This window comes from Cicer arietinum, chromosome 3 (genome assembly GCF_000331145.2).
Source record: "Cicer arietinum cultivar CDC Frontier isolate Library 1 chromosome 3, Cicar.CDCFrontier_v2.0, whole genome shotgun sequence".
NCBI lineage: Eukaryota > Viridiplantae > Streptophyta > Magnoliopsida > Fabales > Fabaceae > Cicer > Cicer arietinum.
Genome location: NC_021162.2, coordinates 51,220,856 through 51,236,724, shown reverse-complemented (window position 1 = coordinate 51,236,724; position 15,869 = coordinate 51,220,856). Strand labels below are relative to the sequence as shown.

Genomic DNA, 15,869 nt, shown 5'->3' with positions numbered 1-15,869 from the left:
CCAAAGTAAATCTATAGACTCTTTAGAATCGGGGTCGGAGATTTTTCCTTTTGATATACATATAGGTCTAGTTTGGGACTCTTATGACACCCTAAACTCTAAAATAATATATAATAATTCATACAAGAATTTTTTAAAATTTTAATTCGCAGCTGGTAAGGAAAATTTGTTTTTAAGAAAATAAAAACTTTTATAACTAATTTAGGCTATCATAATTCTCAAAATTAAAAAGAAATAATTTAAACTTTTTCCACTCATAAAACAATGCAATCTCCATAAACTTGATTTAACTATAATTTCTTAATTCCAAAATTATACTTGTACTTATAAGATTTTCATCTAAAAAGTTGTTTCTAATTAAATAAATAAAAATACACTTAGGACTCTCATTCCTGGTATCACCTATCAGAGCAGGGTTTCTCCCAAACCTGAACTTCAAAACTCATTAACCTGTAATAACAACGATTTCGTAAACGCAGGGCCAAGTCAGTCAAACACAAACAACGAAGGAGGTGGGTTTCAAAATCATGTTAATAGCATAATATAAGTAAGAAGAACACGCAAACAATCATAATAGAAACGTATCATAATCACATTGCGATATATCAAAATATTTAAGTAAATAGTATCATATTACAACATCAAAGTCACTCAAGTAAAATAATCATCTCATTATAATATGCATCAAATCATCTCAAAGTAATTATTATTACTTTTGAAATACATCAATCACCACAAAACAATCACAAGGAAATGCAATGTTATGCATGAGCTTAGACTCTACTTCACAACGTGGTACCATTCTAACTCTGAAGTACTTGGTTAGGAGATTTGATACTATGCCACCATCTCGGTGGACGGACAATTCAAATTGGCCCTGTCCTCATAGATCCCCTTAACTCAACCTGAGACACATATATGCGACAATCGAGGTAAACGTGTGTTGCATGGTAGCTCCCGACATTTGGAGTGCTACCTCCAAGTCACCTAGGAATTCCTCACTTGAATACCTCTAAGGTCTAACAATGTTGCCTTAAGGCTAAACAGCAGACCGCCACGATCAGGCTCATTCAGTTGTACTTCCCCGGAATCACTAGGCATGTCAAGCCCTACCTATATGATTACAAAATAACCTCCACTTCACAAATTCTCAATATTTATTTTCTCCCCTCGATGGCATATGATACTTCATTAAGACCGTCATCTCAAACAAAAATTGGAATCAAAATTATTTCACCAACTATGGGGTTACTTTATTATTCTCATTACAAATTAACAATATTACTATCATTAATCATATCTCTCATCACATAAACTCATCACAATTTTATAGAATCACTATTATCAATCAAACATAATCATTATCATCACATAAACTTATCACATATTTATATCATAAATCACACATCATCATCAAATAAACTTACATTATACACTGCAGTCACATAAACTCATTTAATCAAATATATGCACCAAATTCATTTGAAATCAAATATCACAATGATATCAAATATCACAATAATATCAAATATCACAATAATGTTAAATATCACAATAATATCAAATATCACACATTTAACGAAATTAAATCAATCAACACCTTATAAATATTTTTATTCCACATTTTAGTCTCACAATTTTCTTATTTGCACATTAATTAATTTATCACTCAAAGGGATGCTGCTGTACGTAGTGAGCCCCGGATGAATCATTGGAAAATACGGTTTTCCCATTCATTTCACAATATATTATACTCATAAATCCAGACGCTCTCTCACCCCTTACCTTATTTCGACGCTTTCACCCATGAGTATGATTCCTTGAGAAAACAATATTGGTTCTTTGAATTTTTGTCCTTCAATCGATCTAACTTGACAGTTTATGGGTACACGTCAAAAATAAATTATGAGAAAATACTCTAAAAACTAAATTTCGAAATTCGGTTAAGGAAAATTACCATAAACCAGAAAACTAGTTAGTGGATAATATAGTCACTTTTCACACGATCGTTTTGGCGTTGGTTTCAGTCAAATCGGACTTACGGTGAAGAAGAACGGTGTAAAATAACGAACTCTATAAACGGAGAAGTCGAGTATTTTAGGGAGAAATTTGGGTTGTTAAAAATCTGGAAAATTATATTTAATTGAATAGTTAAATGAGTAAAACAACATACTGAAATTTGAACGAAAACGGAGAAACTTTTCTGGAACTGTTATCGATCACCGGTGCCAAATGATAGGTTGTTGTGTTTCCTCTTTGGTTTCAGAGCTGCCTGCCCGTTCAATTCCCTTTTTTATTTTTTGGTTGTTTTATTTTATTAACAATTAGGGTTGGTAAAACCCATTGGTCCCTTTATTTATTTTTAAATAAAACCAATAACTACTAAAACCAATGTTTTAACATAATTTAATTACTAAATATTTCTAATATTTTCAAACTAATATTTTATAAAATAAAGTAATTAATCTTTTAAAATATATTAATAATCAAAACTCTCATATTCAAAATAATCACCCTAATGATACTTTTTTAAATAAAAAAATACTCACATTTAAATACTATTATCATTAGAGAATATTCAAAATTATAAAATAAATAAGTATAATTAAAATCAACATTTTATATTAATTACTAAATCATACTAAATATATATATATATATATATATATATATATATATACTCACAATATCATAATATATATAAAAAAATAAAGAAAATCAAACACAATATTACCACTATCTCAAGATAATTATTTATAAAATAAATAATAAAATATATTTAAAATTAAATAAATATAATTAAGTACCCATTAAATATTAGTCAAACGCATAAAAGAATATTATATTAATTGGATGCGCGTATATACACGTAAAATCGCATAAAATCTTATTCTTCAAAGTATTACACTAAAATACTATTACTTTTTAAAAAAATATATAATATAATAAAATAAAATATTTATTATTTATATCGCTCATTTAATATAATGTGTATCAAACTAGCACATCATAGAAAACATTCATATAACGAAAATTAATCACAAAGTTTATTAACATATATTTTATAATAATTTTAACATCAAATCAATTATTTAAAATCCTATTTAATTAATAAAATAATTTATCATAAAATTTAGGATGTTACAACCCTTGTATAAAACTGTAGATTATGAGGTAATTCATGATACTCAACTCCAATTCAAAGAAGTTTATGTTGACAATATGAATTCATAGCTTCTTAGAACTCTCAACCGTAATCTGGTAATATTTCTTAACTCTATTCGTGTTCATCTTAATGAAGTGTGATTGATACTTTTACTTGGAAAGTGGAGGCTAATGGTTGCTACATGGCTAAGTTTGGATATACTTGGTTTTTGCCTCAGAAATTCTCTGAGTCCCCTGTAGATTCTTGGCATTGGATTCAACATCTGAAGGCTCTTGAGAAAATTAAGTTTTTTATTTGGTTGGATTGTCACATTTCGGCTCTAACTTGTGACGTTCTGCATCATCTTCGTCTCTTATAATCTAGTACATGTACACAATATATGAACGACAACGAATCTTTCCTGTATTTGATTAGATATTGCACTTTTTCCCTTCAAATATGGCAATCTCTTAGTTTCTATGAATTTGATTTTTTCAATAATAATAATAATAATAATTTTAATTTTCTGAAGACGAATGGCTCATGAGATATTTCGAGCTCCCATTTCCTTGTTGGAATTTGGTACACTGGAGAGTTAGGAATTCTATTTGTATTATTAAAGAATTTTTTCTCGATTTTTAAGCTCACTTCAACTGCTCATTCTCTAAACTCTATTAATTAGAAGTTGTTACATATCTCATACTCATTAGAGAGAGAGCCTCTTATGGTATCTTGATATGATTCTATAGAAGATGTTACGATTCTTAATGTCGATGACAACGCTACTGGAAACCCTTGAGTTGTTGGTTTTCATGGCTTGGTAAGATCTAGTAATGATGATTTGATCATTAGTTTTCATGGTCAGATATGCTAAAGTAATAACCTTATTAGCCATTTTGCATGGCCTTTGAATTAGTCGGAGATTGGGAAACTTAAATCTTATTTGTTATTCAGATTATTTTATTGTTATACAATTAATCAATGATATAGTTTAACCTTTCATTGAGTTTGTTGTTGTTTTGTATGACATTAAACTAGAACTGAGTAGGAACTTAATTGAGTGTGGAGTTATGATATATTCTTAGAGAAAGAAATTGGTGTACTATTTTTTTTTTCAAAATATAATTATCTTAACTCGACTCTCTAAAGATTATTTCATCTCGTCCGATAAAGTTTGTTTCTTATATGCTTTACGATGTTTTAAGAACCTCATTCTTAGAGAATAATTGGTTATTTTATAAGGGTGTTTTTGTAAAGAAATCATTAATGTATATAAAACTTTGTGAGGAGTTTTATATTAAAGGACACAGAAAAAGTGAAATTTTGTCTTATAATTAGAAGGGGTTGGGGGAGTATTTTTTTTTCTCAATTGTATCCTCTAACTAATATTATGTACTTTATTTCAAAATACTATAATTTTTTTTTACAGTTATGATAGTGAAAAATATAGTTTTCTTTTGACTACGAAATCACAATAACAGCTGACATAGATAATTTAATAAAATGACATTATCATCTGTTTTATTTATTGTCAATTTTCATTATACTTGAAATTTGCAAAAGTGACATTATAGAAAAATGATGTGTACCTATATATGATATACCTTATAGATGTGGTGATATATATGTTAACGACATAATAGAAAAAAGTAGTGTTATGATGTGTATTTAAAAATTATGAATATACATTGCTCTTAATTATGAGATAAATGAATTAATTATTCAAAGCATAGGCATGGGTGAACATCCGTGGACAATCTATTTCTTATTATTAAATAAAATTTAAATGAATTTGAATTTTAAGAGTTCCATCGAAACTAAAACAAACTTCACGATGTAAAGTTATATAATTTCAAATCACTTACAAAAATATCATCACGTGAGCTGTGAGAGTTGTACTTGTTGGGGAGTATGGGGAGCACGACATTCGGAATGGGCTAAACATCAAGGATTCTTAAGAGACTTAGACACCACATCTCAATCCAAAACCTTAAGGCATTAGGTTTTTATGGGTCATTCTCCTTATATATCCAATATAGCCTCCATTCCTAGTCAATATGGGACTAACCACTCATAATTGAATTCCAACAAATCTCCCCTCAATTATGAGTTCCAACCACTAGACTTGTTCCAAGTCCTTTTTGCTCTTGATCCACTTGATCCAAGTGCTTTTTTCTCCCCCACCAAGTCAAACCAGGCTCTAATACCACTTGTTGGGGAGTCCGGCACTTGTTGGAGAGTCCGAGAGAGCGCGACATCCGGAATGGGCTAAACATCAACGATTCTTAAAAGACTTAGACGCCACATCTCAACCCAAAACCTTAAGGCAATAGGTTTATGGTTCATTCTCCTTATATATCCAATATAGCCTCCATTCCTAGTCAATGTGGGACTAACCACTCATAATTGAATTCCAACAAATCTCCCCTGTCAGGCCAAACCAGGCTCTGATACCACTTGTTGGGGAGTCTGGGGGAGCGCGACATCCTAAATGGGCTAAACATCAAGGATTCTTAAGAGACTTAGACACCACATCTCAAACCAAAACCTTAAACACCACATATCAACCCAAAACCTTAAGGCAATAGGTTTATGGGTCATTCTCCTTATATATCCAATATAGCCTCCATTCCTAGTCAATGTGGGACTAACCACTCATAATTGAATTCCAACAAATCTCCCCTGTCAGGCCAAACCAGGCTCTGATACCACTTGTTGGGGAGTCTGGGGGAGCGCGACATCCTAAATGGGCTAAACATCAAGGATTCTTAAGAGACTTAGACACCACATCTCAAACCAAAACCTTAAACACCACATATCAACCCAAAACCTTAAGGCAATAGGTTTATGGGTCATTCTCCTTATATATCCAATATAGCCTCCATTCCTAGTCAATGTGGGATTAACCAATATAACATCCATTCCTAATCAATGTGGGACTAACCACTCATAATTGAATTTCAACAAATATCCCCTAAATTATGAGTTCCCACCACTAGACTTGATCCACTTGATCCAAGTCCTTTTTGCTCCCCTGCCAGGCCAAACCAGACTCTGATACCACCTGTTGGGGAGTCTGGAGGAGCGCGACATCTGGAATGGGCTAAACATCAAGGATTCTTAAGAGACTTAGACACCACATCTCAACCCAAAACCTTAAGGAATAAGTTTATGGGTCATTTTCCTTATATATCCAATATAGCCTCCATTCCTAGTCAATGTCGAATTAACCACTCATAATTGAATTCCAACATTACCTATGACGCTGTGGGGGTGGAATAAATCGGCAATATTAATAATGTTTCCCTTATTAAATTGAGAAGCAAGGTACACGAGTCTGATATTGCTTATGTTGTTCATGTTGTCAGTTAGTTTATTGTCTCACCCACTACAGTATATTGGGCAGTGGTTCTTCGTATTCTTCGTTATCTTCGAGGAACTCAATTTCAAAGCTTTTTCTTTCCATCGCCATCCTCATTGGAGTTACGTGCTTATTTTGATGTTGATTAGGCTGGTAACACCACATATCGTAAATCCACCACAGGATTTTGTATCTTTCATGGAGACTCTCTTATTTCTTGGAAGAGTAAGAAATAGAACATTCACTACTAGAAAAACAGGATTTAGCGTCGGTCCAAAACCGATGCTAATAGGCCAAACACCAACGCTAATGGTGATTTAGCGTCAGATTAGCGTCGACCAAACACCATCCAAACTAGCGTCGAAGCTAATGACTAACGTCGGCCAAACACCATCCGGCGTGGCCTACGCTACATCGACGCTATCTATATAATTGAAACATCTGACGCTAAAAATGTCAGTTGACACATCAGCTGAGGGGAAATAGTTGTGTCGGTAGGCCGACGCTAAAGTCAAAATAAAAGTCAATATAGCGTCGGCTTGACCGACGCTAAGTTCAAATTTATTTAGTTTTTTATTTTTAATTTTTTAACCCCTGCTTAATACTACAAGTCACTCACATCTCAACATATATTTCACTACACAAGAAGTATAATTTTAACAAAATTTAGGATATGCAAACATGGGGAGAAAAAGCAGCTAACGTGTATAAATTCAGCATGTACACCTTTCTAATTTTTAGCATATTGTACTCTATATGTACACCTTTCGGATCTGGGTGACAAACACTGGCAGCAATAAAGAAAACCATGGCTATCGAAATCCAGAAGTGCTGAAAAACATAATTATACAATTCAAATATGAGCATTGGGAAAATAAAAAGCAAGTATTGAATAATTGGGTAATGTTAAGTTAATTATTAAGATGTGAACAAATGGCTCTGATACTAAGCGTGATTAATCCTCATTTTCCTAATGGCACAACATTATATAAAACAGAGAGAATTAAGACTGTTTGAATTGAAAAGAATATTTGTTTTATTTCCAGTTTTTCACTAATATTAACTACAAAAATGACATCGTGTTTTACTTTATGTCTCATGTCCAAAGATTTGTACAGGAAATGGTGAAAACAATAAAATACTATTTTGAATTTTCACGTTGTCATGTACGAATTTATTTAAAACAAGAACCAAAGTGAAAATAAGATGATTTTTGTAATAATCAGTAAAATCAAAACAAGAAAACATTTTTTCAAAACATCAAAGCCATACACATCAACGACTTTTAAATTATAGATACTTCTAATCTTATAGCTTTTTGTAATAATCAGTCTAAAATTCACAAGAGATTTGAACATAAGTTACTGAAAAACCATCAAAATCGAGTATTTTACAGGGCATTAGGTGCCTATATCGGGAGTATCACATACGGTCCTGACTTTATTGAATATCAAAGCATATACTGATCAATTAATTAATGAACTAATGAATGGTATCTTACAGGAAGAGTTTTCCATATTGCTTCATCAGTCATATTTTCCTCATCTTCAGGCATTAAAGCTTTACACATCCTATTAACATACATTTTTGTCAATAAAGCACCAGTTTGGTTGAAGAGTATATAATAGTATTGAACCTTGCAGTTGTATAATTGATTAAGATTGAGTCTAACAATGTGTAGCCATACAATTAACAACTACCAACTTATAAGTCACGACGCTTTTCAACAATCAAAATGATTTGCTGAATATAAATTTTGGTAAGCCACAAATGGAACAAGATAAATTACCTAATGTTATCAATCAAAATCATCAATTAAAAAATTATACGAGGTATGAAGACAATCTTTAAATTCACCGCTGCATCATTACAATGAGTAATTACTTAAATTGATAACATCTAAATCAATGAATTATAAAAAGTACCACAGTTCATCTTGATGTGAAGTGATAGTGGTCAATAATATCCATGATGGTTGTGACATAAGAAATGTCAGCTTACCATAACTGCTCTCAAATGCCACAAGCAATGGTGTTGCTATGATTGAATGACAATGAGCCCACTGTATGCGAACAAAATATTTTTTACATCAGAAACAAAAACTTACTACAGGACAAATTTCTAATTTTTCCACAAAACAGGGAAGATATTTGGAAGATATTAGAAATTCCTAATTTTTTTCACCAACACACTGCCATGAATCTGATCATAGGAAAACAACATTAGCATCAAATCTTAGACAAGAATTGAATAGCATATTACATACCATGTATAAATGGAATTTCTTTAGCAGCAGCAGCAGGGTAAAACTAAGCTTGATCCTAATCATAGAAAAATCTATTTACATAAATTGTTAATCGAAAATAATCTTTCACTCATCTGCAACTGCCAGATTATACTTTTGCGCCAAAGTAAGGGTGGTTCTGTCAGTCATAATGCCCTCTATCAACTTAAACTTTTTGTAATGCACTTTAAGTGTTTCTGCCTGCTGAGCTGCAAGCTTCTCTTCTTCTTTTAGATGCACCTAAAGAAAAGCGCACACACAACACACTTAGAATAACCCCAAATCTCTCATCATAGTATACTTCAAACATACTTTTAAAGGATTACAATTGGTAAGCCAGTTCAGACGTTATTTTGACACTAGAAAAGGGACTAGATTTTACTTGAGCATAGTCTTCCATACTATGTTGTTAACATTGGATAGCAGCACAAAGTGCTGAACCCCCAAACCGCTATACCAGTATAGTGGAGAGTGGGATGGCCGTTATCACAGAGCTAAAAAGGTGAGTTCTTCAGCCAGAAGAAGAAAAAGGATTTACTTTCATTTTGCGATTAAGACAATACAAGACTTCCCTGAATTGAGCATGTCTCTATAGTGAGCAAGTAAGAGTGCATTGCATTTGATTTAATTTGAAATGCATCACATTACCAACTCACTAAAATTCAAATGTGGATAAAGCTTACTTGAAAAACATGACTCACTTTAGGGCAGTTTTTTACACTACCAGACTCTCTCACAACACACACTTTAAACAAGAATGTTCCCTTCCTGCAATTTTCTCTCATGGGATCAATGTCGGGGAACTATGAATTATAAAAAGCAAATTGCATTAAATGTAATAAGGTGGTGATAAATTCTTTCCTTGAAATAGAACAAATAAATTATCCCAATCACGAACTCTAAGATCAATGAAACTAAAGTAATATATCAAGCAAAATAACATGGAAGCCCAATCCTTATACTTGTTAACAAATCAATCAATGTTGCAAACAATTTTTTTAAATTCCAACTTCTCATAGAATTAGAAATCCACAGTTTCTGATATTTTAATATGAAAAACCCATTATTTCATTATTAAAATTTTCCTTAACTTCCATTTAATTATCACTTTAAGTGATAAAGATTATGCTCTAACAGCGCATAAGAACTTCATCACTTGATACCATACCATTCCCGTTGGCAGCTTCCACAAACTTACTAGTAATTATCATACTTACAATAAACATGTTTAAGGTTACTACTAACTATTCTTCAGTTAAAGGAAAATAAACAAAAAAATATTATATCTACTACTACAGACTTACTCGGTAAATCAAATAAATTATTAGACAAGTAATAGCAATAAGAGAAAAATAATTTGATTACTAGGAAAGGAATGAACTTACTTTGTGCATGAATGGTATTTCTGCAGCATCTTTACGTGTCAGATTCTCCAGCTTCCTTGCCACCTCAAAATCAGGGTCATTTTTCTCCAACCAACAACACTTCATCTTTCTCTTAGGCTTTACTGGCCGATCATCAAACATTTCCGCTACAGCAGGATGAGCTCTTACGGGTCGTGGCATCCCATACATCATGAAAGGATACTGCACAATCACTGCTCTCACTTCCTTGACCTTCTTGGCAGAATCCAATTCCACCAATGCACATTGCGACAAATTGCTTGGTCCTAGGTAATTGGGGATAAACTTGACATTTTTCACAGCTGCAAACTGATCGAGAGCAGTTCTAATCACATATTCAATAACTTGCGAGATGTAAGAACAGAAGGCGAAATTTACCACACGACATAGGAACTCAAAATTTCAAAACCCATATGAACATTTACCCCTTTTTGTATACCACGGTTCCTGTATTGCCACTACCAGTTACTCCTATTACCAAATTTTACTTCACATTACAGAACTGAAATCCCATAAAACCTAACCGGCTACACTGAGAGTGAGACGACAAAACTTACATTGAGAATGGACCACAGATGAGCGCGAGACGGAGAAACTGAACGGCGAGAGGGTCACGGGTTCGAGAGGGGGACGGGTTTGATAGCTAGGGTAGTGAGTGGGTGACGTGATGGACCGTTGATGCGGCGGCGATATTCACGGCGTTGAGAGGGTTGAGAATCGGTGATGGGTTCAAAATGTAGGGTTTAGTGACGATGACGAGTGTGAGATGACGAGTGTGAGACAAGGGCTCGCGTTCTTAATTTTACAATCTGCTCATCTAATTTTATTAAAAATTTAATTTTAAAAAATTATAAACGTAGCGTCGGTCTATCCGACGCTACATATTTATATAAAAATAAAAAAATTAAATAAACAGAGTAGCGTCAGCATTATTTTAATTAGCGTCGGCCTCATCGACGCTAATTGTTGGTATTGTTGACGCCATAATTTGTGTTGCCTTAGTGTCGGCTAGACCGACGCTATCCCGACGCTAGTTAACATCGGAGTCGGGGGCCGACGCTAAATATGACAGCTAAAATGCAATTTTCTAGTAGTGATTGTTTCTCGCTCTTCTACAGAAGTTGAGTATCGTGCTATGACATCCACTACTGCTGAAATAATTTGGTTGAGTTGGCTTTTGTCTGATATGGGTATCTCTCTTTTTGAGCCAACTCTAATGCACTAAGATAACAAGAGTGTTATTCAAATTACTCATAATTTGGTCTTTCATGAATGCACCAAACACATTGAGATCGATTGTCATCTTACTCGTCATCATCTTCAGCATGGAACCATTACTCAACCGTCTGTCTTTTCTTTCTTACAGATTGTTGATTTGTTCACAAAGATGCATTTTATTAAACGGTTTTGTTTTTTAGTTGACAAACTCTCAATGTTTCATGTTAATGCATCGTGAATTTGAAGAAAGATGTTAGATAATATTATTATATATTAGTAGTAAGAGTATTTTAGACATTTTTATTCTCTTGTATATATACTCATTGTAATTCTATTAACTCAAATTTGATTCTTTATATGTTATGAAACTCTAGATAGATTATCTCTTCTCTTCCTCTCTTCTTCTTCCTATTTTCCATGTATATCATTGTTAACAAAAAAAAAAAAAAAAAAGCATTAATTATAATTTGCTCTTGCATGCACAACAATTTATAGACAAATATTTTTGTCTTTGCTTTCTCGTGGAACACAAGGGAGCATTCTAAATAAAACATATGAAGTACAAGTAAAATATTGGGACCGTTAACATGTTTTTGTCTCTATCTAGAATATTATGAAGATGAAGCTATAAGGGGAAATTGGGACTTCAATCAATTATGTCTTCCATCACAAAAGGGTTTAATTTGTCTATAAATTGGGAGCACGAGTTCGGATTGTATAGGTCTCTATTTTAGGAAACAAGGACACCAAAAGTGGATAATATGTTTCAATTTTAAAAAAATGGTTTCATACATTTAATTTTTAAATTAATAGTTAAATGAATTTTTCTTTTAAATTATTTTTTATCATTTAAAAAATTATAAAAACTAAATACTATTTATCAAAATGTCGAAAAAATTTAATTTAATTTTTTTTATGAATTTTACTTATGAATAATGAATATTGATATTTTTTACAATAAAATATAAAAAGAAAATTGTATAATGCTAATAAACAATTAAATGATATTCTTCTTTGTGAAATGATCTTTCCTAAAATACAAAATTCGACAAATAACTTTAATTTATAAAAATGATGCTAATTTATTGATTTAAAAAACAATAAACAAAAACACTTCAATTTATGAATATACCGTATTTCTAATTTATAGATTTAAAAAACAATAATCAACATTCTCTTGGTACTCTTTCTGTAGTGTCCATTTATGTTCTAATGTGTTTGCTCTTTTGACGATCTTTCTTTACTCTCCGCATTAGTGAATTGTGACACAACTTAATACCTTCATATTATAGTCAATATCCTTTGTGTGGTATAGGTGGGAACGCTTCGTCGTAGACTTTTAGTACTGTTTCCTCTTTGTAAATATCAGATATAAGGCTCCAATAGTCATATTTTATGCTAGAACATGTTGCTATGACATGTGAACAAGACATATGTTTAGCTTGATATTTTCCACAATCGCAACACTTGTTAGGAAGGTTTACACTGAAGTGACCAATTGGTTGCCCTTCCCTTGGAACTACTGTCTCGTGGACCATGAAAGTATGGTTGCTCCGATCAAAACTATCCACTCCATGACTATTGGATTTACTTATTTCCAATTTCATAAAATTTATGCAAGTTTATGTGTATACCTGACCAGAAGCTAAAATTGACGCGTGTCGTTTTTCCATAGTTGGAAACAGTGTCCCTGTTTTAAAATAAGTTGATAGGACCAAAACAGTGATGGGAAAGTTGCGCATGCCTTTTAATACTTTATTAATCGACTCCACAAGGTTGGTTGTCATCTGACCCCAACGCTACATCCATCAAATGCTTGAATCCAATCTTGTCGAGGTATGTTGTCTAACCATTTCAAAGCTTTCGGCTTTACTATGCTGATTTCTTTGTGGTAGTATCGATATGTAGGCTCATTAATCGAGTAACCTGTATTAAAATAGTAGACAAAATATTATTACACTAATTATATAATTTAGGAATGAAATTATTAAAAATTACACTAATTATAAAAATTAAGAATAAAATCATTACCCATAGAAATAATTTTTTTCTTCAAAGCATTGTCCTTAAATTCCCTTGCAAAATTTTGTGAAATATGTCGGACACATAACATATGCTTTGACGGAGAATCTTGCCACCCATTATTCGGATTATTATAAGCACTCTTAATGGATTCGTGTCTATCAGAAATCATACAAATGTTGGTTTGTGGAGTGATGTATTTTCTCAAATTTCTCAAAAAGAAACTTCAACCTTCTTTTGTCTCACCTTCCACAAGAGCATAAGCAATAGGTGCAACTGCTACCATCCTGTGTGATGTTTCGTTCCCATCCTGTGCAACTGTTATCAATAGAGTTCATTTGTACTTGTCGTACAACCAAGTCTCATCAACTTGTACTATCGGTTTGCAAAATTTAAACGCAGATATGCACGGAATGAAAGCCCAAAATAGTCTATGAAAGATTCTTATCCCATTTATCAAACTATTCTCATGATAAGCTGGGATGGTTTCCATTTGAATTTTGGTTCCTAGAGCAAACGTTTGCATAACTAAAAACCATTGTGGAAGTTGATCGTAAGACTTTTCCCAATTGCCATAAATTTGTTCGATTGCTTTTTTTTTCCTTCCAGGCCTTTCTATAAGTAACTTGTAGTTGTGTAAAGCCTGAATCTCAGCAATAATGACCTTCACTTTGATTGAAGGATCCACTTTCACAACTTGCAATATGCTTGTACATATCATGTTAGAATCGAGTTTCGTATGATCTTGTGACAATGCAACATTTGTGCATGTGTGAGGCACATTCAATTTACCAACCACTCACAATTCATTCTTTTTGCGTTTTGAAGCTCTACATCTAAACAAACAATTTGGATTTAAACAATAAATAACATGTCTTTCTAAATCTGATTTTTGTACCCAAAATTCAGTGATTGTTATGGATGGTAACGTTTAATTGCATGTACGCATTCATCTTATTTTTGAAACTTCATTCCAACTTCAAGAGTTCCATCTACTGCTGGGACTTTGTTAACGAACAAGTGATGAAATTCACTTGAACGATCTTGAGTATCTAAATTGATGCTCTTCAGGTGAGATGGTGGATTAAAGTCAGGTAGGATATGTTGATCTTCTACTTCCATATCTTCGTCAACATCAATGTCATCGTCAGAATTACCAGATGAATCATCGAAGTATGTTTCAACCTCTTCACTAGAATCACTTAGGGGAATACCGCATTGTGGACTTGTTGGAGTAGGTTGATGTTGGAGTTGATAACTTTCCCGGTGAGTTTGTTCTAATTGGATAGAGTATGGTTCATAATATTTTGATAGTTCATAGTGTTGTGATGGAGAATATAAGTCGGGTTGATAAGGTATGTTTGAGGTCGATGGTTGATCAATGTTTGTTGATGGAGGACCAGACTTAAAGGTAACATATAACTCGATGATGCTGAGTTGTGACCATTGTGCATACACATCAAACATCAACTCAACATCTTCGTCGTCGCAAACTTTCATCAGTTCAAACCTTGTTGTATTTTCACTGAATAACACAAGGTGTCGATAAACTATATCAATTATCTTGACTCTGTCATCAAGCTGTAACTTTTATTTAATGAAATTCTTTAGACGAGCAAGGTTGCTTCCCGAATGTAATTTGAACGTTTTTTTTATAATCACTTACGAATGTTTTATCTTCAACTCCATCAACAATTAAACCATTGTAATAAACAATACAAATTACTTGTTGAGCAGCCATGAGATAATAGGTGTGGTGAGATATTGTTGAAAAGATATAGTGAGATAGTAGGTGTGGTGAGATAGTGTAAATTTGTTTTCTATTTATAGAAGGTATAAGGTGTTTGTAATTTTAATAAATTGATTTCATTGGTTGAAAACAAGTCACAAGGATTGGTATTGGATCATCCACATTCGTTGATAATTTTGATTCGACGGACGAGATTGTATCTTTAATAAAATGATTTCATTGGTTGAAAACAAGTCATAAGGATTGCATCATCCACATCCGTTGATAATTTTTAATCAACGGACGAGATTGAATTTTTAATAAAATGATTTCATTGGCTGAAAACAAGTCACAAGAATTGGATCATCCACATTCGTTAATAATTTTTTATACTTAGGAGTTATCCCACCTCAGGGAGCAACAAAAGGTAATTCTATTAAATAAAGTGGCCCAAGATACGTTTGACGATATTAGTGAAGATGCATTTGTATTAGAAAAACAATCATTTTGTCGAGCATACATCCTACATATGATCGGAGGGTTATTGATGTCTGACAAATCCAACAACCGTGTACATTTAAAATATCTTTCACTGTTAGAAGATTTAAATAAAGCATCCCAATATAGTTGAGGTTCAGCCGTTTTAGCTACACTATATAGAGAACTATGTCTTGCAACGAAACCCGGTGTAATGTCTATGGGAGGAT

At 32.7% G+C, this 15,869-nt stretch overlaps 2 protein-coding genes across 2 annotated transcripts; both read right to left on the bottom strand.

Moving 5' to 3' along the window:
• Positions 1–8,877: 8,877 nt before the first annotated feature.
• Positions 8,878–13,719, bottom strand: LOC101514989 (ASI1-immunoprecipitated protein 1-like). Its single transcript, XM_004514232.1, has 4 exons — positions 13,680–13,719; positions 13,046–13,101; positions 10,176–10,586; positions 8,878–9,030 (listed from the first exon to the last, which is right to left on the bottom strand). Exons 1-4 carry the CDS (start codon positions 13,717–13,719, stop codon positions 8,878–8,880), a joined length of 660 nt encoding a protein of 219 aa, XP_004514289.1.
• Positions 13,720–13,767: 48 nt separating this feature from the next.
• Positions 13,768–14,154, bottom strand: LOC140919804 (uncharacterized). The gene has a single exon (XM_073366452.1). It carries the CDS (start codon positions 14,152–14,154, stop codon positions 13,768–13,770), a length of 387 nt encoding a protein of 128 aa, XP_073222553.1.
• Positions 14,155–15,869: the final 1,715 nt, after the last annotated feature.